The 24616-nt window shown below is 40.7% G+C and overlaps 1 protein-coding gene across 1 annotated transcript in view; it reads right to left on the reverse strand.

The window, feature by feature from the left end:
• NELL2 (neural EGFL like 2) overlaps positions 1–24616 on the reverse strand; it is a 153974-nt gene that overhangs the window by 120615 nt on the left and 8743 nt on the right. Inside the window, exon 3 of the mRNA XM_061467792.1 lies at positions 11203–11353. Coding sequence (XP_061323776.1) covers positions 11203–11353 — 151 coding nt within the window. The remainder of the gene's footprint in view (positions 1–11202; positions 11354–24616) is intronic.

Here is a 24616-nt window from a genome sequence, read left to right on the forward strand (position 1 = left end):
GGCTCCTAAAGGAAACAGTAACTGCAGAGTATTGCAGTCTTCTCCTAAACAAGAAATCTCATTACTGAAAAGTTTCAGGGGGACCTCATCAGCTGAATCAGTAGTTTCTTGTCCACACCAGCCCAGCCCACCCACTGCAGGGAGAGCAGCAGCCAAAGTTGTCCCATTATTAATGCCTCTGCTGGTTCTCCCAACAGCTCCAAGGCGCTCTTTCCACTGCAAAAGGCAAACAGCTCTTAGAGTGAAAAATAAAAATAAACACAGTACAACAGGAGAACCTGCTTCCCCTCTTACCATGATCTCTGTGGTTGCTTAATCAATACAAACCTACTTGGTTTTAAGCCCCCAAAACCCACACAAATACTTTGGGTCAAACAGATTTAACTTCACAGAGAGATATGTGCTTAAGTTTACTATCTGTGACACAGAGACAAGAAAATACCAACCTGAAAAAAGGGGTTGTTACTCTCTGTAGATCACTTTGTGCATGCAGTCATTGCAAAGGTAAAAGCCAAGGCCACCGTAAGATCAGATGCTCTGCTTGGAAATCAGCAAACCAGAAACTCCTTATGTACTGACTGTCTGAGCCTATCTTCCTACGAAGAAATTTGTTTCAAGGGCCCCAAAGGAATCAGAGACAGCAGAGATGTTTTCTCTGCTGCCAGCACTATGGTAACTGCTGGATAAGAGCTGAGAGTCAGCAGGTCAGGATGTACAGTAAAAAGCTGGAGAATTAGGAGTTGAAACACCAGCTGGTCCTAGTGTACCTGGTAGAGGTATCTGAGAAGAGCAAGGTATGGCCCTTGCAGCTAACAGCCAGTTATCAGCCAGTGTTGGTAACTCCAAGCCTTTGATGGCTCACTTGTTCATTTGGCATCCCTGCTCACACAGCAAACCCACGCTGCAGCTGCCCACTCTGACTCCAGGCAACTAATAATTTCAACTTCAATCTACAGCATGTAGACAAATATTTTAGAAGCTAAAGGCAAGATACCATGTTTGCTGCTTATGAATTTATTACAGGGTTTTCTTTAAAATTCTGCTACTCACATTTATAGGTATAGTGTTAAGAGAGTTCTTCATCACTTAGATCTACACTAAGAAAAACCAATAAAATTAAATAGGAGTATAGGAGTATGTACTGAAGAAAAAAAAATAAAATCCTTAAATCCATTACTTATAAAAATCTTTATCAGAAGATTTTTAAGACCAAAGTCCTGGCTTTTTCATTAGGTATAATTACATAAAACATCAAAACAGATCCTACTCAGTAGACCCTATTTATTGCAAACTATGGCTACAATAGCAGTAAGCAGTTCTGCTGGGTGTAGATTATGAAGATGTAAAAGCAATTCACGCAACACAGCCACCACATTACCACATTCAGTAATGTGTTACTTCCTATTTTCCATGGTACAACGACTGGGCTGTCAGCATGAGCCTTATTTTTTGTGTTTAAAAGTAACACTTTAAGTGTTCTGAAACATTAACTAGGAATTTTTACTGCTTGGTGCATTCCTTAGAACAATACAATATCAAAATATTCCCCTATGGATTCTAAATGCTAAGTGGCAACTGCACCATACCTGTGAAAACCTAACCCCACCTCTCATTTACATTACTGCTTGGCCTTCACTGACTTTGCCCTTTTCCCTGACTATCTGGAGCTCTACCTAGGCAACAGATGACTGGCAGTTTTGCCAGGGAGTGATAAATAATGGTCTTTACTGTTCAGCTTAAATTAGTAGCACCTACTGCAAATGCAGAGTGGGCAGGAAAGCCACCAATCCAGTTTCTGTCCCTTTCTTTCACAGAGTAGTTTTAGAGGCAGAATTTTCTGACATACATTATTTTTGGTTAAAAATGTTCATTCATTAAAACAAAACCTTTTGAGAGAAACAAACATTCTTGCAGCAAGGCTGATGGGGTCCAGGATGAAATGCTTGTTAAAATGAGAGACAGAGAGCAAACTTAAGGCATGCTGAAAGACTCTCAAATACTCTTTAATCCTGCAGTTTTTACCTATTTGAAAGCAGAAGCTGCAAGTGAAGACAGGTTGAAATCAGAAGAGGGTATTTCCCATATCAAACCAGAGTGCATGTACAATGGGACAGAAAAACCAGTCTCCCAGGTGAACTTGATGAGGTTCTTCCATTACTTAGAAGTAATCCATCCAAAAGATTAAGCTAGGTACAAGAACAACCTGAATTCAGCAAGTTGAGATCAAGTCCTATGCCTCTTCTAATAAAGCCAGCAAGGTCCACTGCCTGGCCTTGAAGACAAATACTAACAGTGGTGCTCCACTTCAACTCACACCCGCATGGGTGCTCCCTCCCACTTTTTCCCTGAAATGGGTGTTTTTTTAAATGTCACCTGTTGGAAACAGTTCCTGGCCTGTGCTGCTCCACAAACCGTGCCCTGACATCATCTGCAAAGGTGCTAAAAGCATGCCAAGGAAGATGCTAGCAATTATGTAGAATAGACAACAGTAGGCCAGTGCTGCAGTCTGGGCACTGTTTTGTTTACTGGCTTAGCCCCTGCCAGGCACTGCCAACAAAGCTTTTTACTGCACTGAGCAAGGAGGGGAAGAGAGAATGGCACTGCTCAGGACACTTGTCTCAGATGGAAAAGAATCAAGTTCAAGTCCCTCTCCAAATCACGCAGAGCAGAGATTAACACTGCAAGGAAAAAGCCTCTGAAGCACCCCAGGCAGAGAGCTACCGAGCTCTTCTTCCAGCACAAAAGAGGTCAACCACTTCAGCTCTGCTCCAGCACAACACTGCTCATTGCACTGGATGGAGGACAAGTGGGGAGGAGGAAGGTGCGTTCCTGATAAGCACGGGAGACAGAGCCCATGCTGGGACATGCATCGAGGAACACCTTCCATGTTGGAATGTTCATGGGAGAGAAAAGCCAGGCAGGAGGTGACTAGAAGGGCAGAGACACACCACCCATGCACATTCACCCACACAAAACCGCACAGTATCGCAGCTTCTCTCCAGCCAGAAAGAAGCCACAGCACAACATAGGTCTGTCACTAGTCTCAATTCAATCTACAGGATCCAGGCTCACAAGACCATTTGCTAAGAAGCTCTTGACCAAATCACCCTGGATTAGCTGGTGCTGCGATGATTTACATCAGCAGACAGGCTGGCATCATTTGATATAACAAAGTTACAGGAAGGGGTTTTTAAGGTGTGTGCATTACAATGATTTACATTCCCATTGGCAATCTTTCCCCTTTTTTTTTTTTTTTCTGGTCACAAAGCATAAACTAAACTGAAGCAAAAAAGCCCCAGGCAATAGTGACAAGGCATCAATCAATTTAATAATAACCCTTATAAACAACACTTAAAGAAACAGGTGATTGGTGACAGCCAACTAAGGGAAAATTGTGCCTGACAAGTCTGGTGGAGTGACAGCACTGAGGGACAAAGGAAGAGCAACTGACACCGTCTACCTGGACTTGTGCAAGACATTTGACACTGTCCCATATGACATCCTCATCTCTGAACTGGAGAGACATAGATTTGATGGATGGAAAAAGGAAGTGGATGGATGGTTACACTCGAGTTGTGGCCAACAGCTCAATGTCCAAGTGAAAACCAGTGACAAGCGGTGTTCCTCAAGGAACTGGCATTGGAACCACTACTGTTCAACATCTTTGTCAGCAATATAGCAAGTTTGCCAATGACACCAACCTGTGTGGTGCAGCCAAAACACTGGAGGGAAAGGAAAGCATCCAGAAGGACACTGACATGCTTGAGAGGTGGGCCAATGCCAACCTCATGAAGTTCAACAAGGCCAAGTGTAAGGTCCTACAGGTGAGTCGAGGCAAAATACAGGCTGAGCATTGAATGGATTGAGAGCAGCCTTTAGGAGAAGGACTTGGGGGTGTTGGTTGATGAGAAGCCCAACACAGCCCAGCAGCGTGCACTGCCAACCATGTACTGGGCTGCATCAAAAGGAGCATGACCAGCAGGTCAAGGGAGGTGATTCTCCCCCTCTACTCTGCTCTGGTGAGAGCCCACCCTCAGTACTGTGTACAGCTCTGGGGTCCCCAACATAAAAAGGACGTGGACTTGTTGGAGAAAGTTCAGAGGACCACAAACATGATCTGAGGGGTGAAGCAGCTCTCCCGTGAAGACAGGCTGAGAGAGCTGGAGGTTTTCAGCCTGGAAAAGAGAAGGCTCCAGGGAGACCATTGAGCAGCCTTCCAGTAACGAAAGGGCACCTACAAGAAAGCTGGAGACAGACTTTTTAGAAAGGCATGTAGTGACAGAACAGGGGGGAATGGCTTTAAACTGACAGAAGGTGGATTTAGATTAGATATAACGAAGATGTTCTTTACTGTGAGGGAGGTGAGACACTGGAACAGGTTGCCTGGAAAAGTTCAAGGCCAAGTTGGATGGGGCTTTGAGCAACCTGACCTAGTGGAAGGTTTCCTTGCCCATGGCAGGGGGATTGGAACCAGACGATCTTTAAGGTCCCTTCCAACTCTAATCATTCTGTGATTCCCAACATTATCAAAACATTAAACTGAGTATAATATTTCCATTCAACCACACACTCAAGGATTGAAGTTAATCTCCTGAACCAACAGAAACAAGGAAGTTTTCTCTTTTGGGGTTAGAAGAAAGAGCCTAGCCAAGCTGTCAGTACCTACATAGAGAATCCTTTGTCCCATGGAATGAATCTTCTCACACACTAAAAAAGCAGTGAATATTACTTTTCCTTTTTTTGACACCTTTGATGAAAAACAAAAACTTCATGAAAAGAAGGCTGATAGGAAAAGTTTTAAATCACTAGAAGAAGTCAGCTCGAAAGCAACTGATAGTTATGAACAAATTTAAGAGGGTTCGTAACTATGGTCAGACCAATAAGAAACAGCAACTAAGATATACTACCAAAAAAAACCCAAAATACAGAATCACACCCTCCACTCTTCCATCAAAGAACAGCACAGAGTGGTTTAAAAAGCAGAAATAAGCTACTGCTACTTTTGGCAGAGGGAACAGCCATGTACACCTTTAACTTCTGAAAATTAATCCCATGTTATTCTTGCCTAACCTCTGCTCTGCAAGTTATTGATGGGAGATTTCCCTCAAACAAACCCAACATAACTCAACAGTATTGGCTTAAGTGGTAAATATTGGAAGTTATTCTCAGTGTAATGCTTTTGCAACACATTTTGTGGCATCTGAGAGGACACTTCACACTAGCCCAGAATACAGACACTAATACACCAAAAGGCATTCCACCTCTATCTTAACGTAATGGTCAAGTGACAGAACAAACATCTCTGGCAACTTATCTCCTTGTACACCCAAGTCAGTAAGAAAGAAGTTGTTCCAGACAATTTCTTCCTAGATACTGAAAGAGGTCTGAAAGTGCTGTTCAGTGCGGTCCATTTGACAGCAGACAACCACAAGACACCAACAACTGTGAAAGAAAGTGCTAAGTAAGGCAGAAATTGAGTAAATTAGTAGAGATATAGAATTAAGTGTAAGGAATGTCTGTGCATAATATTCTATTGTTTCCAGTATTCTGTTTCAAGATATAAAGAGCATTAACTGAAGGAAAAAAAATGGTTAAACTACAATCCAGTGATTTCATCATTTAAGAGCCCTAATACACAGGATCTCAAGAGATATGAATATAACATTAGTTGCATAAAGCCATCTAACCACAAAGGGAGGAAAAGCTTTTATTACATCTCTCCACTGTTGCCAATTAAATGAAAATATACGATGGAATAGTGAGACCTAACATATATTACAACCCCATCGCAGATTAAAATCATCTCTCTGCCGATTCTTCCATCAAAAAGAAAAAAGTGAGACAAATTCAGACGTGAAATGAAGAGGATAATACAGCTTAAACTGAAGGCTGAGAGCAAACACACAGCAAACAGCATTTAACAATGCTTCCACTTGACTTAAGGCATCATTCAAAATACTTATTTTGTAATTGTAAAGAACAATATGTTTTAGGCAGGGAACTCTATGCTCTCAAGCTAAGAGAACATTTGTAACTTCTGCCTTTCAGACATATTCCATACATAAATCTGCCTAGAAAGATGTAGAAACTCATCTGAAGGATTACCGATGTGCAATATGGATTCCCTGACACCACAAGAGTTTTCTTGAAAGTATCGCCTCAAAGTATACCAAAAACTACCACTCTGCGAACTCCTTGATTGCTCTAGTCAGTGCAGAAAAAAGCAATCTCTGAAGAAGAATATGAATAAATTAGAAAGGGATAGTAGCAGGTATCATTTCAGATTCATTCACTTTAAGATTCATGGCCACATTGGACAGAGCCTTGGGTGACATGGTTTAGTGTGACGTGTCCCTGCCCATGGCAGGGGGTTGGAACTAGATGATCTTAAGATCCTTTCCAACCCTAACTAATCTATGATTTTAAGATCATTTTTAATAGATCTGATTATATTAAAACTAGAGAAAAACATATTCATCTTAAAAGGGGAAGACACCTTTGATACTCAACTAGGAAAAGGAAAAAAAGAAAACATTCAATAGAGTAGAAAAAGATTACTATGTCTGCAGAAAATCCTTTCAGGAACTACTTTTTGTGGTGACAGCAACAACTCAGGCTCAGCAAATGCCCAAGCCTCAGATTTCCATGAAGAACTTCTGCATCTCTCTGATAGCCTGGGGACAGTTTTCACTATATGATGTTAGATGGGAAACTTTGGGAGAGCAGTCCTGTCAACTTCTAAGACTCAAAGACTTAAGTAGTTGCATGACCATATCTCAGTGGAAGTATTCATTTTTTACGTTCCCCACAAGGGAACCAGCAAAAAAGAACAAAACAAACACACACGGAGAACAAAAAAAGCCCAGAGAGCTAGACAACACAGATTGAATCAGTAAACTCTGAATCATGTAAAGTATTTTAAGTATACAGTTTTAAAGAGAACCATAGAATTTAAAAAGTACCTGCAATTTAGGAAATGTCCTTAGTTGCTGTAAATTAGTGTATTTGCACCACAGATCCATTCAAAGACAAGATGAGTTTTTACTCTGATTTATCTGCATCAAAAAGAGCATGACCAGCAGGTCGAAGGAGGTGATCCTGCCCCTCTACTCTGCTCTTGTGAGACCTCACCTGGAGTATTGTGTGCAGTTCTGGTGTCCTCAACATAAAAAGGACATGGAACTGTTGGAACAAGTCCAGAGAAGGGCCACGAGGATGATCAGGGGACTGGAGCACCTCCTGTATGAAGACAGGCTGAGAAAGTTGGGGCTGTTCAGCCTGGAGAAGAGAAGGCTGCATGGAGACCTCAGAGCAGCCTTCCAGTATCTGAAGGGGGCCTATAGGGATGCTGGGGAGGGACTCTTCATTAGGGACTGCAGTGATAGGACAAAGGGTAATGGGTTAAAACTTAAACAGGGGAAGTTTAGATTGGATATAAAGAAGAAGTTCTTTACTGTAAAGGTGGTGAGGCACTGGAATAGCTTGCCCAGGGAGGTTGTGAATGCCCCATCCCTGGCTTTGTTCAAGGCCAGGTTGGATGAAGCCTTGGGTAGCATGGTTTAGTGTGAGGTGTCCCTGTCTATGGCAGGGGGTTTGGAACTAGATGATCTTAAGGTCCTTTCCAACCCTAACTATTCTACGATTCTATTCTATGATTCTGTTTTCAAAAACATGTATTTCCCAAGCCAGTGAATAAGTGAACACACCTTTATCCACTTTTAAATAAACATTTTGATTTTCTTGTACCCTCCAAATTTTTACCCCAGAACCATTAATTGTTATGAAACCTCTGTAAAATAAAACATGTGAAAAGTCACTTGTGTGATAACTGATTATATCCTTCAGTTACTGTCACCTTCAGCCTTCCTTAACACCATACCACTCCTTGTTTCAGAAAAGTCAGAGCTAGTACTGACTTCTGTAAGTTAAAGACTACAGCCAGGTGTGATTCTACCCCATAATGCAGCAGTTAATATTAGTAGCACAACTTTTTGACATCAGAGGAGATACACAAGGTTAAAGGTGATACAAAAGAATGGAGTCAGCCTGACATTGCTCTTTCCCCTACCAACTATGATGACTGCTGTGACAGGGAAGTGTTTAAGAAGTAAAGGACTGTTACAGGCAAGTCCTTGATCAGAAGTGGGCAAGGTCATAAAGATGGAAATCTAGCACTGAAGAAGCAGTTATTTAATGTAAGGCATTCTAGTGCTTATTTTTAACTACATTCTCTTGTCTTTATTGTCATTCATCATAAAAGAAAATTAAAGACATAGGAGATACTACAGAAGACTCAGAATCGCTAGACTAATTCCAGTATTATCCACACCTAAGTCAGCCCTCATTTTAACAGCATTAAATTGATCAAACACTACTGTGGCACACAGACATCCTTCTGTACATCCTGGCAGAGAATAGACCAGAATGTGCTCATTAAAAGCTTAAAGGCACATCTAATTTAATAGCCACAAGTTCTTTCTGGCCTTACTTTTGTTGAGACTGATTTTACACCTGCTGAAGGTAATGAAGATTTTTCCCTGACTGTAAAGGGATCAGAATAGGCCTAACGTTTTTAAAACAAACTCTTCAAGTTTCTTTTTAAATAGGTTACCTAATATTCCCCCCAAAGAAAGCAATGAAATGTTCACAAGTAGTTTGTTCTTTAGCTGCCTCACCCAAAGCTGACCTAATGAGCGACTATTTGCCCAAATCACCTGGAATTCTTCTTCCTTTTTGATTACCCAAAGGCTTACAAGGAGATCCCTAAAACAACCATAAAGCATACATCCCTATAGAAAAATTGCAAACACTAGGTGTTACTTAAGAGAGCACAGTAAGATAAAGAGGTCACATTGGCTAAAGTGGTGGTAGGAGGCTTCTCCCAGCAAGATATGAACTGGGTACTAGCTTCATTTTTCATACCTCTAACATTATAATATTAGAGTACAAAGGGTTTCCACAGTTAAAAGAAAAGGGGCCTCAAAAACACTCATCAATGCCACAGTTGTATATTCACAGCTAAAATACCTATACACATAATGGAGACCTTCTGATTTCAGCTATAAACCCTGACAAATGTTTTCCCTTGCAGTTAAACAGTTCAAATTCCAATATGCAGATAAACAAAGATGGTGAAAATGTAACAATAAAACCTGCAAATATTTAAGGTATGACAGAAATTTCTTGAAAAAGTATCAATGTTATCAACATATTGTTAAAAAAATCTAATCACCCATCCCTAAGAATATACCAATATAAAATAATGGGGTTTTCAGAGTCCTATTTGTCACCCTTTTACAACCGTATTATATATGGGCATAGACAGATGACATGGATGGACCAGATCCAAATTATATAAGCAGCATTATGCTTGTTTGGCCACTTGACCTGGACACCAGGCACTGTTCTAGCCTTGTCTTTTCTTTGCTGCTGCTGGATAGAATCAATTTAATGCATTCTTGTTTGTGGAAGACCAATAGTGGGTCTACTTGCCCAGCTTTACTCACATCAGGAATTACTTTCCCAAACAATATCTCAAATTCTTCTGCAACCCTACAATGAAAGTTCATTACACATTATTTTTTGTAATTTTATCACTCTTCATGATCATTAAGCAGCAAGTGTTTTCTCCCAGCTCACCACCCTCCAACTTGATGTCTACTGAGTTTTTCCCAGTTATACACTAGACATTTTTTTGATCTTCTATATCATGTCTCTTTCTATATTCCATTCTGGGGGCCAGGAAAGGTTTTCTAGCTAACACTGCATCCCTTCAAAAGCCTATGGATATTCTCTTCTCCAAAGTCTGAGAGTTTCACATTGGTGACCTATTTGCCGAACCTCTGCAGCTATTTTGGCACATGAAGTTTTCATCTCTAATTTTGGTATTTCAAATATAGTTGCAATAGCCCAACTAATCTATGTTCATCCTTCAAATGCAGGAATAGGCTTTGCCAGGGCACAGGTCTCTGCAGACCTTCCCTCTCATTTGAGACAGAATAAACTTTTACATAGGGTGTACACAGGGTGATACAGTCTGAGTTTGAAACTTAATCACAGCTGCCAAATTCTATCCCTTGCAAATTGCTCACTCCTGCAGATGAGAATTAGGTAACAGTTAACAGAAAAGCCCCATGGTGGTTCTATGGTATAACACCTGCAAACACCATCCAACAGACATTCAACTACCCCCTTGCAACACTTAAAGATGTTTTTACAAAGTGGGCATATAATGATCCTTGGGAATGTTTCCCCTTTTCTCTTCTTCTTTTTTGCCTGTTTTGTGTTGTTTGCTTTTTTTAAATAGGTAAATTGCAGAAGATGGGGCCTCTGGGAAACAGAAAATAAAGTAGAATTGGAGCATCTTCCAGCACAAATTAATTGTCACTATGCTGCTAATGACAACTTGTACAGTCATGTGAAAAACAGCCATTTTGCTTTGCTTGAACATCTGTCTTCACCTTTTGTTTCTTTTTTGCTATGTTGTATTGAGACCATCATCAAGAATTATTGGACTGTACATAGGGAAATAAAAAGGACTACGAGTCTCAAGCAGAGGTCATCTGTTGCTCATGCTAATGCCTGCTTAGAAAGTGCACATTTTAAACCCCCTTTTTATTCTGTCACAGAATCATAGGGCAGTTATCTTTAATAGCTGTTACAGACAGACACATAAAGAGTATCTTATTTCTCTAGCAGTTGTTATCCTATCAAAGGGATAATCCTCAAATGCTCCATGTTATTCACTTTAGCTTTTGACAACATTTTGAATAAAGTGCTCTGCCATTCATGGGAGGTGTAAGCCCAGAAATTTAGGATTTTTTGCCTTTTTTTACACTGCTTGCAGTGTTAAATACCAACTGGTGAAGAGGTGGATGTACTGGGCCAGGCTTTGTGAATCAGCATAGCTGTATTGATATGACAGTTTTACACCAGCTGAGCATCTGGTCCTTATGCTTATGAATAACAAGAGAGAACTGGCTTTTCATGCCCTCAGTTGCAAGAGACATTTAAAGTGAACAGCTGTTCCACTATCCCTTCACTGATTTGGACTTGTGAATTTTCATGAATCTGCACAATATGCCTACTATAAATATTTTCAAATGACCTATTACACAACAATTTTGCTCTAATTTATGCTCAATTTTTGACTGTGTTAATATACATTCCTTCATTAACTAGCATACAGGTAGCATTACTTACCTGTGATCTAAATGATGAATAGAGAGAATAACTCCTGAATTCAAATGGGCTTGTTTTAAGGTCACCAGGATTGTGAATTCATATTTATTTCTTAACTTCTGAAAAAAGATTTCAGCTGTTTCTGGAGATGCCTTGACACTTCTTGAAGTATCTGGGGGGAAAAAACAAAAGAAACAGAAAAAACACTCATATAAAATCTTGTTTTACTTTACATCCCCAACTCAGAGAGCTTACAAAATAACAAGGCGCTTCTGAGGAGCTCAACTGAACAGACAGGAAAAAGCAGGGACCAAGATATTTTAAGCACCAGCTTGTACGATCAATGGGATCCATTTCAGTGGAAGAGAACACATTTTCTAGGACACCTAGAAAATTCTATGCTGGGTATGGATGGGTTGTTTTGTTTTTAACACAGGGTCGTAACCCTTCTACTTTCTCCGTGGATGGCCAGATGGTACCTTTAATATCTCGTCCAAAATGTGGACTGAGTGACAACACTGGGTATGAACTTAAGCTGTGAAGCATGACCTGGGCAACTTCTTAATGACTTCTACAAAAATGTTATGCTTAATAGCTGTGCACAGTTAATTAGGAAAAAAAATAGAATTAAAAAGAGCAGCATCTCTTGGGTGACTCAATTTATTCGGCTTTAAGTAATAGTTATAAATTTACTTAAAACCTCACCATCATTAAAAATACATTGTTGCTAATTAATCACTATACACTCCAGTTGTGCAGCATGTTGCTGCTGCTTCTTGCACAGGATGTCATGAACATTTGTTAGAGTAATTACACGCACACAATTAAGATTTTGCTTATAAAACCCCACACACAACCAAGACGTGAAGCAACGTTTCTGCTGAATTTGCACAGAACATGCATAGAAAATAAAAAGACCCAGCCTTAAGCCCTCTAGAGAGAGAATTTACAAAATAAGATGTCAAATGTTAAAAAAACAATTCCCAAGGTTTTCTACAGTACATTATACTAGAAAAAAAAATAATATATATTTTTAATGCACAAAATCAATTCATTAGCATGTGTAATCAACTGTGTAGGAGCTAAATGAATCCACAAGCTTCTTGTCATTGCAATTTGACCACCCTGCTCTAACTCAGGGACACTAATTCAAGAACAGCAACAGCAGTAGAGAGCTAACTGCAATAGGTTCTCCATAAGGTGATTTTCTTTTGGCAGTGATGAATGCTGAGCTCTCAAGTATGCTTACACCACAGTTCTTAAAAACAGGTTTAGTCTTTAAGCTCTACCTGTGAAGACGCTACTCTGCATTAACAGCAAACAGTTATTGTGGTTCATGGACCAGGAATATCTTTTAATATGCATTGAAGAAACTAAACAACCTGTGCAACCCTGAAGTCCTAACCAAGCTCCTGCACACTGTCACACCAGGCTGAACTCAAGTCATTTTTTATGAAAATTATATCAAACACCTATGATATTCTCATTAGTAACTGATGAAAGAAAGTATATACACCCCTAACATTACACAAGGCCAGTTCCAGTTACACATAATTATCTATCTCCCCCTCCTACATGCACTTTTTTCTAACTGGAACTATTGGGATGCAAACACTGCACTACAGATGCCCTGCTCTTTAGCAAGGAAACAAACCCTTGCTATCATGTGGAGCTCTCCAGAGCCCTCCCAGTCCTCACTGCTCCAGTGGTGCTGGCAGGGGAAACGGAGTTGCCTCTCCACCCTCAAGAGAGGAATCTTTTTTGAGATTTACTCATGTCACCCCTGTGACATGGTAGGATGAGAGTTTTCCATCCTTTTACCTATAAAATCTTCTCCTAATATAATTATCTTATAATTATATTAGGAGATATATAATATAATTATCTTATATTAACCCTATAATTATTCTTCATGGCCTTAGACTGTCTTCTTGTGTATAGACAATAGCATCGAGATCTGATTAGATCATGCTGGAAGCCTATATATAAAGATTATTGTCACATTACTTCTAGAGCATTAAACTGCCTAAACACATGGCCATTCCAGTTTGGTACTGCAAATAAGTCAGTTCATACTTGCTGCACCAAAAAGCTACACAGCCTTTTGAATTACTACTACTCTGATGAAGCACCAACACCATTTGCTCAGGGCAGGCATCAGGTGGATTTCTTAAAGAAAGACGACTGAAGGGTCCTTGATCTATTAGATCCATTCTTTTTACACTAAGGCAACACTGCAAATCCTTCATTCCAATTGCCTTTGAACACCAGTGGTAGGTGCTTGACAGACCACCAGCTGTGCTCAATAAATACCGATTCAGGCTTGTTCTTGACATTTGGTTTCTAGTAATCATTTTAAGACCAGAGGAAAACACTTTACTGGAACTGGACTTCTTCCATAATAGCTTGCAAAATCAAACTGGTATATCTCAGATAAAAATTTGTGTTTTTCAACAGTTACATAAAAATGTTATACTGTGAACATTTCTAATACACAAAACCAAAGGCATAAATCTTTTCATATTAGAGGCAAAAATAAGGAGAGAACTATTAGCTTGAAAGAGAAATTTGTCTCTAGCCATGATACCTGTGTATTGCATTTACTTTCCTAGAACATTGTATGTGTTTGGTTTGACCACACCACAACACACAAATCCACAGTGTTAACACTCCATCTTTATAGAAGAATGAAGTTCAAAGTGACAACAAAAGAAACAAAAAAATACAAACTCAAAGCACATTGCGCTCATTGTTCAGGTCGAAGTTTATAGCATGGAAATGCCTATGGAAGGAATAACCCTCACATGGTAACACATGAGGCTGGGCTGAGATATTCAATTTAGCAAAAGTACTGAAAAAAAGAATACAACAAACTGAGGGAAAGAGGCTCGAGGAAGAGAGAATTAATTCATGCCATGGTTGGCAATGATAACAATTTACAAGGATACAGACAAATGTAGGTGCTGGTCGACCTTCGGCTGCAACATCTTGCTATGAGGTGGATCAGCTGGCAACAGGCACAGAAAACCAAGTCTTTTAAGATCTAACATTTCAAAGCAATCTGAAAACTCCATGAAGAAACCCACTGACCATAGGACCTGCAGGAACTCAGCCATTCAGAGGACAAACTTCGTGGTTGTCTCTACCCTGTGCCTACAACAGCCCTCATAACTAGGACATCTTCTCCCCTCAGGGACAATCTGCAGTCAGAGCTTTGCAGCAAACACCTAAGAAATGCAAGTGTTCCCTGAAGGTGTCAAGTGAAGATATTTTCACTTCACTCATGCTCATGAGATGATAATTACTGTGCTGTAACCAAAACAGTAAGTCTAACTTTCAAAAGGACTCACTCCACAGCCTAAAAATGCTGCAAAAAGAGGTGGTTCTACCCTTTGTTCTATCACCAGCCTTTAATTGCTTCTCCTCATCCTTATGGTGGTAATTGCACTCATGAAAACATATGAGAGGCCATATGAGGCAACCTAATCCAGCTTTAACTAGCCCAGACACCCCACCTGCCCCCCAAAAAAGGTGTTGGAAGCAGCCATGAACTTCCTGGAGGTAAGCAGGAAGACTCCTATGTGCAGCAGCACTACCTTACTAAATCACACAGAGCAAAGACTACATGCAAATATGGGTTTAGGACAAGCCATTCATTACAGATGTTTTCCAGTTCATAATAAAAACCGTTACAGGTTGGGCAAAGAAGAGATTCAGAGCAGCCCTGCAGGGAAGGACTTGGGGGTGTTGGCGGATGAGAAAATGAACATGAGCCGGCTTCAGTGTGCGCTCGCAGCTCAGAAAGCCAACCGTATCCTGGGCTGCATCGAAAGGAGCGTGACCAGCAGGTCGAAGGAGGTGATCCTGCCCCTCTATTCTGCTCTTGTGAGACCTCACCTGGAGTATTGTGTGCAGTTCTGGTGTCCTCAACATAAAAAGGACATGGAACTGTTGGAACAAGTCCAGAGAAGGGCCACGAGGATGATCAGGGGACTGGAGCACCTCCCGTATGAAGATAGGCTGAGAAAGTTGGGGCTGTTCAGCCTAGAGAAGAGAAGGCTGCGTGGAGACCTCATAGCAGCCTTCCAGTCTCTGAAGGGGGCCTATAGGGATGCTGGGGAGCGACTCTTCATTAGGGATTGTAGTGATAGGACAAGGGGTAATGGGTTAAAACTTAAACAGGGGAAGTTTAGATTGGATATAAGGAGGAAATTCTTTACTGTGAGGGTGGTGAGGCACTGGAATGGGTTGCCCAGGGAGGTTGTGAATACTTCATCCCTGGCAGTGCTCAAAACCAGGTTGGACGAGGCCTTGGGTGAGATGGTTTAGTGTGAGGTGTCCCTGCCCATGGCAGGGGGGTTGGAACTAGATGATCTTAAGGTCCTTTCCACCCCTAACTGTTCTATGATTCTATGATTCTACTAAATGGAATGGATAACTTGTCTTAGCAAAGGGTGTGTTCTTGAGTTTCTGAAATGCATCTAAAGCTAAACATACACTGTATGAACTGAATTGTAAAACAAACTCCTGCAGAACAGTCTCTGAAGGAGGCATACTAATTAATTGAGCTTCAGGGTTTGTTTCGTGTGCACATAATCAGCTTTTAATAGCAGCATCCATAAATCAATTCTGCATCTGACCGTAGGTTTCCTGAACTACCCAAATTAAATTTTAGTGGTTTGTGAGAAAAAGAAGGGCTACAGGCTAAAAAGGGTCTTAAAAATATAATAAGGCTACCTTGATTCCGTTTCATTTTCCTACACCTGTTGGGATCAGTGTCACAAGCATACATTCACACCGCATCACCTCCCCATACTAAAATTTTTGACTGGCCTTTTCCTTAACTAGGGAGTTCACACAGCCTACAAACAGCAACAAGAGACTGTTTACTTTATAATGTTCTTTTATTTAAATAGTCAACTTGGGCTAAGCTGCTCCCAGCCTAGGGGCAGCAAGCAATGCCAACCCAAAAGCAGAATCTTTACAAGGTTGAAAGGGCACTGCAGGTTTTTTTAAGTGGAGCACGGTGCATTCAAATTCAGGAGCTGCACTCCTGTAATGAAAACTGAAGAAAGAAAGAAGTAAAACAACCTTTAATAGACTAAACCCTTGCTAGATGTGTTATGCTTTAGGTACTTCAGTGGGAAGGTTGATTGGTTTGCCTGTTTGTTTTTCTTAATACACCTGATTATTTGAACTGATACATAAGATAATGGCTGATAAAACATTCTGAGTTACTTTTCCTGCACATTTGCTCATCCTGTTCTCATGGTTTCCAAATCATTTCAGAGAGAACAGCAAAACAGGAGCAGCTAAATTTTTTCCAAACCCACACAGACCTGATTGATTTCTCCAAGGTTGCATGAAGGAGCTCTGTGGGAGTCTAGGGGAATGTGGTGTACTTCCACATCAAGTTTAAAAGACTACAAGATATGGGGTAAATGCTGACCCTGTAAAGGTCCCATGGGGCCACTCCCAAGGGCCCAGAAGCACTGCCCAGTTCCCAAGTCTGAGTGAATACTAGGACTACAATTCTAATCATATGTCAGGATCCCACTAGATCTAGAACTTTATGCACCCAAGTGTTCCTTACAAACTGGGTATGACCTGGTCACACCAGAACAAAACCTCACAAGTGCTGGGACTCAGCACCTGAGTAAACCTTCCAAGTTGAATGATTAAGACTTTGGGATACCCCAGAGACACCACCACAGTGACCACCAGTCCTGTGTGCCTCCCTTCTTATTTCCATTAAATAAATGCCTCAATGAGTATGCATGCAAACAGAACTGCAGTGGATGGGAAGGAGAAGAGGAGGGCAAAATGCACTTCAGCTGAAATAAAACAATTGAAACAAAAACTGACTTGAAGCCAAATCATTAAATCAAATGAAAACAAGGGGGAAAATGTCACAGTTTGTTCTTGCAGCATTTGGGGAGGTTCCAATTGCCTTTGTTTTGTAGCTTTCTCTATTCTGAATGTCAGCTACAGCTTTGGTGTGTCATCCAGCAAGGGCTGTCGTCCAGCTCAAATGATACGCAAAGTCCTACCAGTCACAACGGACTGATGCAGTAGGCTAAAGAAGGACCTTTCTCTAAACAGACACACATATACACATTTTTCCCTCAACTGTATTGACCATTCATACTTGTATCCTCAAAAAAACATTAATCATATCACTTCTGGCCAGAACTCTAGCACACAAGCTTGTGTGTTTAAAGTCATTTGGGCACAGCTGAGAACACAAATCCACTGTGGGACAAGAGGGTGAAAAGGTACCGAGAGCCTCAACACACATGCTTGAATACAGCTGCAATGTCTCTGATCTGAAATAACCAAACATTATTAAGGACCTAACTTGCTTGTCTAATTGGGAGTAGTTTGTGCATTTGCGTAAGTAATCATTCATTCAAAGTGCTTTGTTTGTAAAGTTTTCTTCTCCATGGTCAAAAACCCTGGGGAATTTTTGCTTGGTTTGTTAAGCTTGTTTACTTGCTTTTTTTAACTTTTGAGGGTTTTTTTAACGTAAAGGAACATTAAAAATTGACAACTATGCACATGAAACTAAACCAGAACATATTTAATAGGGGAAAACCTTCTACCCAATGTGATAGAATGAGATAATTGAGTGGTAGCAAGACCTCAACCATTTCTGCCAGCTCCTGGCACTGACTTGGATGACTGTTTAGGAAAGAGCTTGCAAAAATAAGACTGAGGCAAGCTACAGCTGTAATATATTATGCATTCACTGTAGATTAAGAATAGTACCACCAAAATCTGTCCAAAAGCATTCTGCAAAAGAGATGACACAACACTAGCTTGACAGTGATTATACTAGTGGCTGGGTTAAGCCTCTCAACTTACGTACTGGCTTCTTCTAGAAATCAAGGAAAGTCACATCAAGCTGAATCTTTCTGTAATGCTAAGCTTACCTTCCCACAGCCCAGCTACTGACTACCCTTGCTGAAACAGCCTCCTTTGCATCCCTGTGAGACTACAAAACAAATTGTTCAGATGCTTGCCACTAAAATACAAACAAGCTCTTTCAAAACGTGGACAACCCCCTGAGATGATCTTGAGACTGGGGCTATGAAATTACTCTTTACGGCTCATACATACTCAACTAGAACATGTGTTGTGTCGAATGGGGAAGGTAGATCTTTCCCTCCAGCCTGGCCACCTAGTACACAAGCAGAATCCAGCTGCTTCGGTGAAGCTGTGAAATGAACAGTGTGGCTGTTCTGCATGATCCCCTGCCTGGATTACAGATCAGGGAAATGTCCTTTCAGTGGTGGTGTGTCTCAGCACGTCAGCAGCTCACTGCAAAGAGCCATAGAGGGCAGCTTTGCTTGGTTTGTAGATCTGTATGACATAGGTAAATTGACGAAGGGAGAACAAGTGACAGATTTACACCGCTATAGACACCCCTTTGAGCATCAGGACTAGGTATCACAGCCCTCTCAATCTCAGGGTTAATTTGTCAGAGCACAATGCTAAAACGCTTAGACATCTCTCATCCTCCCTTGGCTGTCGTCCCTTCAGCAAAGGAATTTGCACCAGGATTACAAGTGGGAACCATTCGCTGTGAGGTAAAGCAGCCCAGCTGCACTGCAACAAGTCAAATATGCTCTTCCAAAAGTATGTAGAGTCCATAACAGAGGGTTTCATGACTTTTGGACTCAGTAGACAAAAAATAAAGAAAGACGCAAATAAATACAGTAAAGGTTCTAGTGACTGCATCTACAATAGCATATTCCTGATGATCTTTCAAACCTTTTGCAAATGAAAGGATAAGAAACCTAAAAGGTTCAGGACAACCTGAACTTTGAATGTGTAGGTGTCTGGATTAGAAGTCTGTAATCTTAGCACAAGAGGTTGAAGCAGCTGATTTGCTGCTTCAATTGTATTGCAAGCAATACAGATCCTAGGACACTAGATCGTTACTAAAACAACTCCCAGCAAACTGCTAAAGAAAACATCTTTGTGTGCTCCCAAACATTTCTGAGAGGAATAATATGGAATGTGCACATCAACACATGCGGAATCACATCAACACAATTAGGAATTTTTAAAGGCATACATGATACAGGAAACCACTCTTCCTTGCCGTAAGAAATACTACCCCTTTCACTGTAACTAAGTCATCATACTAGATACTATCACCAGGAGAGAGGGTGCTAATCACTGGGGACCTATTACATGATAAAGTGATGAAGATAAATTATGACTTCTGTTCTTGTTACAAAAATTCCACTCCTATAAAATTAAAATGTGCGATGTATAGTAAGTTCTGCCCCAGGTATTTATTACTGTAATGTCTTCTCGTGATTTATAGGTTCTGGGTTATCAATTATACGATGCAATGACTTTTCTGATTACCAAATTTCTCTAGTCTATATTCCAATACTATTCTCAGTTCCTCTCAAATTCTGAAGACTCTTTTTATGCGATCCCTCATAGGTAGTATCAAATATTACTTACAATGATGTTGATTAGGCTTTTCATGGCCAATACCACTATAAAACCTATTGTGTTTGAACAAGGACACAGAGGTAACCTAGAGAAGGATTTCTGTCTGCTTCTCCATTTCAAGACAGGTTCCAGCTACATTTTAAAAGGTTGCAGCTACTATAGCTTTATAAAGATGTATCTGCATTTATACATGCACACATTTAGAGCCCTTTAGGCACAAAGTAGTTTTCTAGAAGCTGCTTTGAGAATACCTTGAAAGCTGTGGAGAAAATTAAGCCTATCTTATTTGCCTTGCTACTGCCATCTGCGGCACATGCACCTAAGTTATGCTTGGCTGCATACTGTCATAGGAGCACTTTGTGTCAAACTGACCTAACAACAAACAAAAATATCACACCAAGAAATGCTGTTAACACTGCGACACAGACTGAAGAGCATAAGAAAAACATTGCCTTCCAGCCCTACTGCTACTGTAATAAGGGCATGACACACATGAGAACTGCTAAAAGACTGAATTTACTTTTAGTCCCCAGTCACATAGCATGGTTAAGATGGAAAAAGCTATGCAAGTCATGACAACGGGGAGGACATGAGGAGGAAACAGTGTTGTCAGCCTTTTCCAAATGAAAAAGCAGGCTACTGAAGGTAAACAAAGCCTTATCGATTAAAAACAATAAAGTACAAACTTTGTGGCAATAATAAACCATACAAGCAGGTTATGCTAGGTGTAGATGCAGCTGGATTACATTAACAACCCTTCTCCAAAAAGATAAAACACAATTCAAGCCTCTCAAAGATATATTCCAGGGGTGAACTGGGTCATGCAATGACACACTGTAAAAGATCAGCACTCACCATGGCACCTCTGGATTAGGATAATGTTTGGTGTAGATACTCCTGTACCCTCTGAGCAACACACCACAGCTCTCCCTCTCTTGTTTCTCACCCTGCAAGTGTCAGCAAGACCTACTCATGCTCTTTGCTCAGTCATTTTCTCTCAAAACCTCCTTTCCCTGTGATCAGTTTGCTGCTCCTGAGGACCTACCACCTGCAAACTGTGTTTCACAGAATCACTTCGGGTAGAGGAAACCTCATGAGATCATCTAGCCCAACCCCAATTGTTTCTGGATGCCCTGGAGGGTTTATGTTTTTTTCCCCCCAATAGAACTGGTTTATCCCTCTTTGCAAAGGTTCAGATCTCTCATCCTAGTTGAGAATCACCTTTGGCTTTGTAGGGTATAACTGTTTTTTACCCACATTAGGGTTAATTACATTTAGCTCTCCAAACTTCTAAGTGTTTAGGCTGATTTATTTTCATACAGCACAATTGTGAGCTTGAAGCACTAGTATGAGATTTTCATGGTTTAAACCCAGCCAGACAGCTCATTCACTCACTCCCCCCCTGCTTCTTGCCCTCCCCCTACTCCCGGAGGGACAGAGAGGAGAATCGAAAAGAATGCAGCTCCCACAGGTTGAGATAAGAACAGTTTAGTAACTAAGGTATAACACAAATCACTACTGCTACCACCAATGATAATAATTATAAAGGAAATAACAAGGGAACAGAATACAACATCTCACCACCAGCCAATCGATAACTCGCCTCCCCAGCCCAACCAAGCACCGATCGATACCTCCTCCAACCCCGCAGACCCTAGCCCTTCCGGCTAACTCCAGTTACATCCTGGGCATGACGTGCTTTGGTATGGAATACCTCTTTTGCTAGCTTGGGTCAGGTGTCCTGTCTCTGCTTCCTCCCGGCTTCCCCTCCTCCCTGGCAGAGCATGAGGCTCACAAAGTCCTTGGCCAAACCAAAACATCAGTGTTATCAGCTCTGTTCCCAGGCCGAAAGTCAAAACACAGCACTGCACCAGCTACCAAGGAGACAAATGACTGCTACTGCTGAACCCAGGACAGAGATCCATCCTAATTTCCCAAATGACCACAGTGATGTGGTTTCCATGAAAGAGTAACTTCCGACACAAGAACGGTCAACAGTCACAACTTAGAGCTCCAGAAAACCCAAACCTTTATTCCCCACAGCAAAAACAGCACAGTGAGGCAGGGAGAAGGAGGCTACCAGTGGAAAAAAATTACATCTGAAGCATGCCAGACACATCCAACAACTCTGCTGCTAGCCACAGGTCTACAGCAGCAGACTGAGCAAACAGCAGCAGATGGCAGGAGAAGGCAGGAGACTGTAAATAGAATTCAGTTACCAGCAGAAATGAGGGGTAAGTGGTAGAGAGACCACACGTAAGAGGAGAAGAGGGACACCCATGCCACCAGCTATACTGACATTCTTGGGAAAATCTCTACTGATGTGATACTTGTTTTGATGCCTGGAATAGGAAAGGTTAGAAGGATTTTGAATCAGGAACATGAAAGAGTAGGGATACCAAGGAATACTATAAACACAAACCAGCTATAAGGGCAGACTGACAGAAAGCACATAAAAGGGAAGACAAGCTACTGTTGCCAGAGGTACCAAGGAAGCTGGGGAGGACCAAAGCTCAGGCTCCCCGGCAAGAAGTTTTAAGCCATATATTAATGGCTTTCATACTTCTGTGAATGCGCCTGCTAGCCCCAGTGAATCAGCTACAGGTTCTAAATATATGCCCAATTTATAAACTTGGATGAGTTAAAATTAGAAACGCTTTCAAATCCCATTTCTTTGCTTTTGTAGACTCATTTTAACTGAGTACCATTAAAAGATACCCAAGTGCCCTAAAGAGTAGTTTTAGGGAAAATTCAAAGGCACCAGTTTGATTACTGAGTATCAGGTGTTCGATGCCACTTTGTGTCATTGAAAATCTCTCCCTATACAACAATTCCACCAATGCTCCACCAATCTCCAGAGTACAGAAAGACTTACACCCATCCCATCCTTAGCACATTAACTCAATATCACACAATGACTACAACATAGCTAATGTTTCATAGTTTTTTTATTTCATGCTGTCTCCTACAAAATCAAAAGTCTGAAGATTTCCATCACTTCCTTTCAGTAGCTATTCCACAATCTAAACTAGTTCATTGTGAAAGTCTCCTTTTATCTTAAATCCTATTTATAACATCATTATGTTACTCTTACCTCTACCTCTTCAAACATTAAATAATTCCTTCATTTTAAACCTCTAAGAATCTTCTAATAGTAGACACTTATACAACACTTTTGTCATTCTTTGGACAAGCTGTACATGCACAAGCTCTTTCAAAAGCTTTCTTAGTAAACCAGTCCTTTTTGCAGTATAATCAGGTTTGATGTTGTTCTCTTCAGAAAAGTATCAGCAAATTCTAGAGAAACCCAGAGTGAATGCAATAACCCAGACGCAATCTCAGCTTTAAAAAAAACTCAAGCTCCCAGATCTCACTACATTTCCTTATGCTTCAAACACTAACAGTGTATGCAGGGATCCTTAAGAGATCACCACTGAACAGGGTAGACAGGCCTTTCCTCAAGTCCACCCCACTCCTTGAATGGGTTCTGAGCAAACTGCAGACTGTTTCAAGTTCAAAGGATATTAGCCAATGTTACAGGAAATCTTATGAGTGCCTTTGGAACAGCTGTGGCCCAATACACAAATGCGTGCTTAGGGAGTGATTAAAATAGAACTTATTGACTTTGACCACCCAAAAGCTCCTTTGGAACTTTCTGGATCATTACACAACTGTATTTAGAGACTGGTAGACTTCCAGCCATGGAGTCAAAGCTGGCATGTGTCACCTTCTCTTGATAGGATAAACAGTATGGATGTTAACACCCTCTTATTATATTTAAATAACCATTTAAGCTGGGGAAACGATAAACATTGCTCTACCAGAGAGCACAGCTCTAAAACGGGAGGACTTTTTCTTATTATACTCCCTCTATGTTTTCAGAGAAGTGAAATTGCCACTCAAATTCCACTAAAAGATTTCTCAGTTATGGATCACTGGCAATATTGATTGCAATGGCTCCTTTGGAAATATTGCAGTCTATTGTAGCAATGCTGCTGCTGCTGCAAATATGTTAATCTGCTAAAAACCTTATGAACACTTTCTCTTAGTCAACTTTTCCTTTTAGACCATGCCCATTGCGTTAGCACCTTGCAACAACACAGTTGTTAGTAGCATCTGCCAAGATGGCTCAACAAAAACGTCAGTTTTCTAAACTCACACTTCTTTCTGGAGTCATCAGGATCACACACCCCCAAAAAACATAGGAAACACACCCACAAAAACATATGCACTAAAGAAAGGAAAAGCAAACAAAATGTTGCCAAACATAACAAATAATGAGAATTTTTTTGCTGTAAAATTCTTCCACATTGAAAATGGCTAGAGCACTTTTTCCCCACTCAAACATGGATGTGGTTCTGGGCAACCTGATCTAGCTGAAGGTGTCCCTTCTCATTGCAGGGGATTGGACTAAATGACCTTTGAAGATCCCTTCCAATCCAAACAATTCTATGATTCTATGGTTTAAAAGGGAAGAAAAAAAAAGACAAAAAAATACATTTACTCCATAAATGGGGCTATAACTTGAATAACTTATTTGCTACAAGCTTGTTTTAAGTTTTTAAAGTTCAGTAACATCTACCTAGCATACCTGAGTGAACATTCATAGTGGGTATTTATGATGGGAAACACAACCAGGCAAGGAAAAAATAAAACCCCACAAAATTAAAGTATTTCTTCTCAGATTTTCCTGAGAAGAAATCCTTTGGACAAACATGAGGATGGAAAAATTATCAGTTAATAATTATCAGTTCTGAGACAAAATACAGAGGAATTGAGACAAAAGACTGACAGGGAAAAAAAGAGTCAGTGCAAAATAATTTTTTTATTGCTTATTCAGCTGTACTGCAGCAGTGCAGGTAGGAGATCTGCACCTTGGCAAACAACCAGATGGGACAATACTCAAGGAATTGAAGAATCACTACATGGAAGTACAGTTTCCCATGACAGCTATACATAACCT

Source organism: Pezoporus flaviventris, unplaced genomic scaffold (genome assembly GCF_033815535.1).
Source record: "Pezoporus flaviventris isolate CSIRO_AGI_PZ_B2104156 unplaced genomic scaffold, CSIRO_AGI_Pfla_v1 ptg000045l, whole genome shotgun sequence".
Lineage (NCBI taxonomy): Eukaryota > Metazoa > Chordata > Aves > Psittaciformes > Psittacidae > Pezoporus > Pezoporus flaviventris.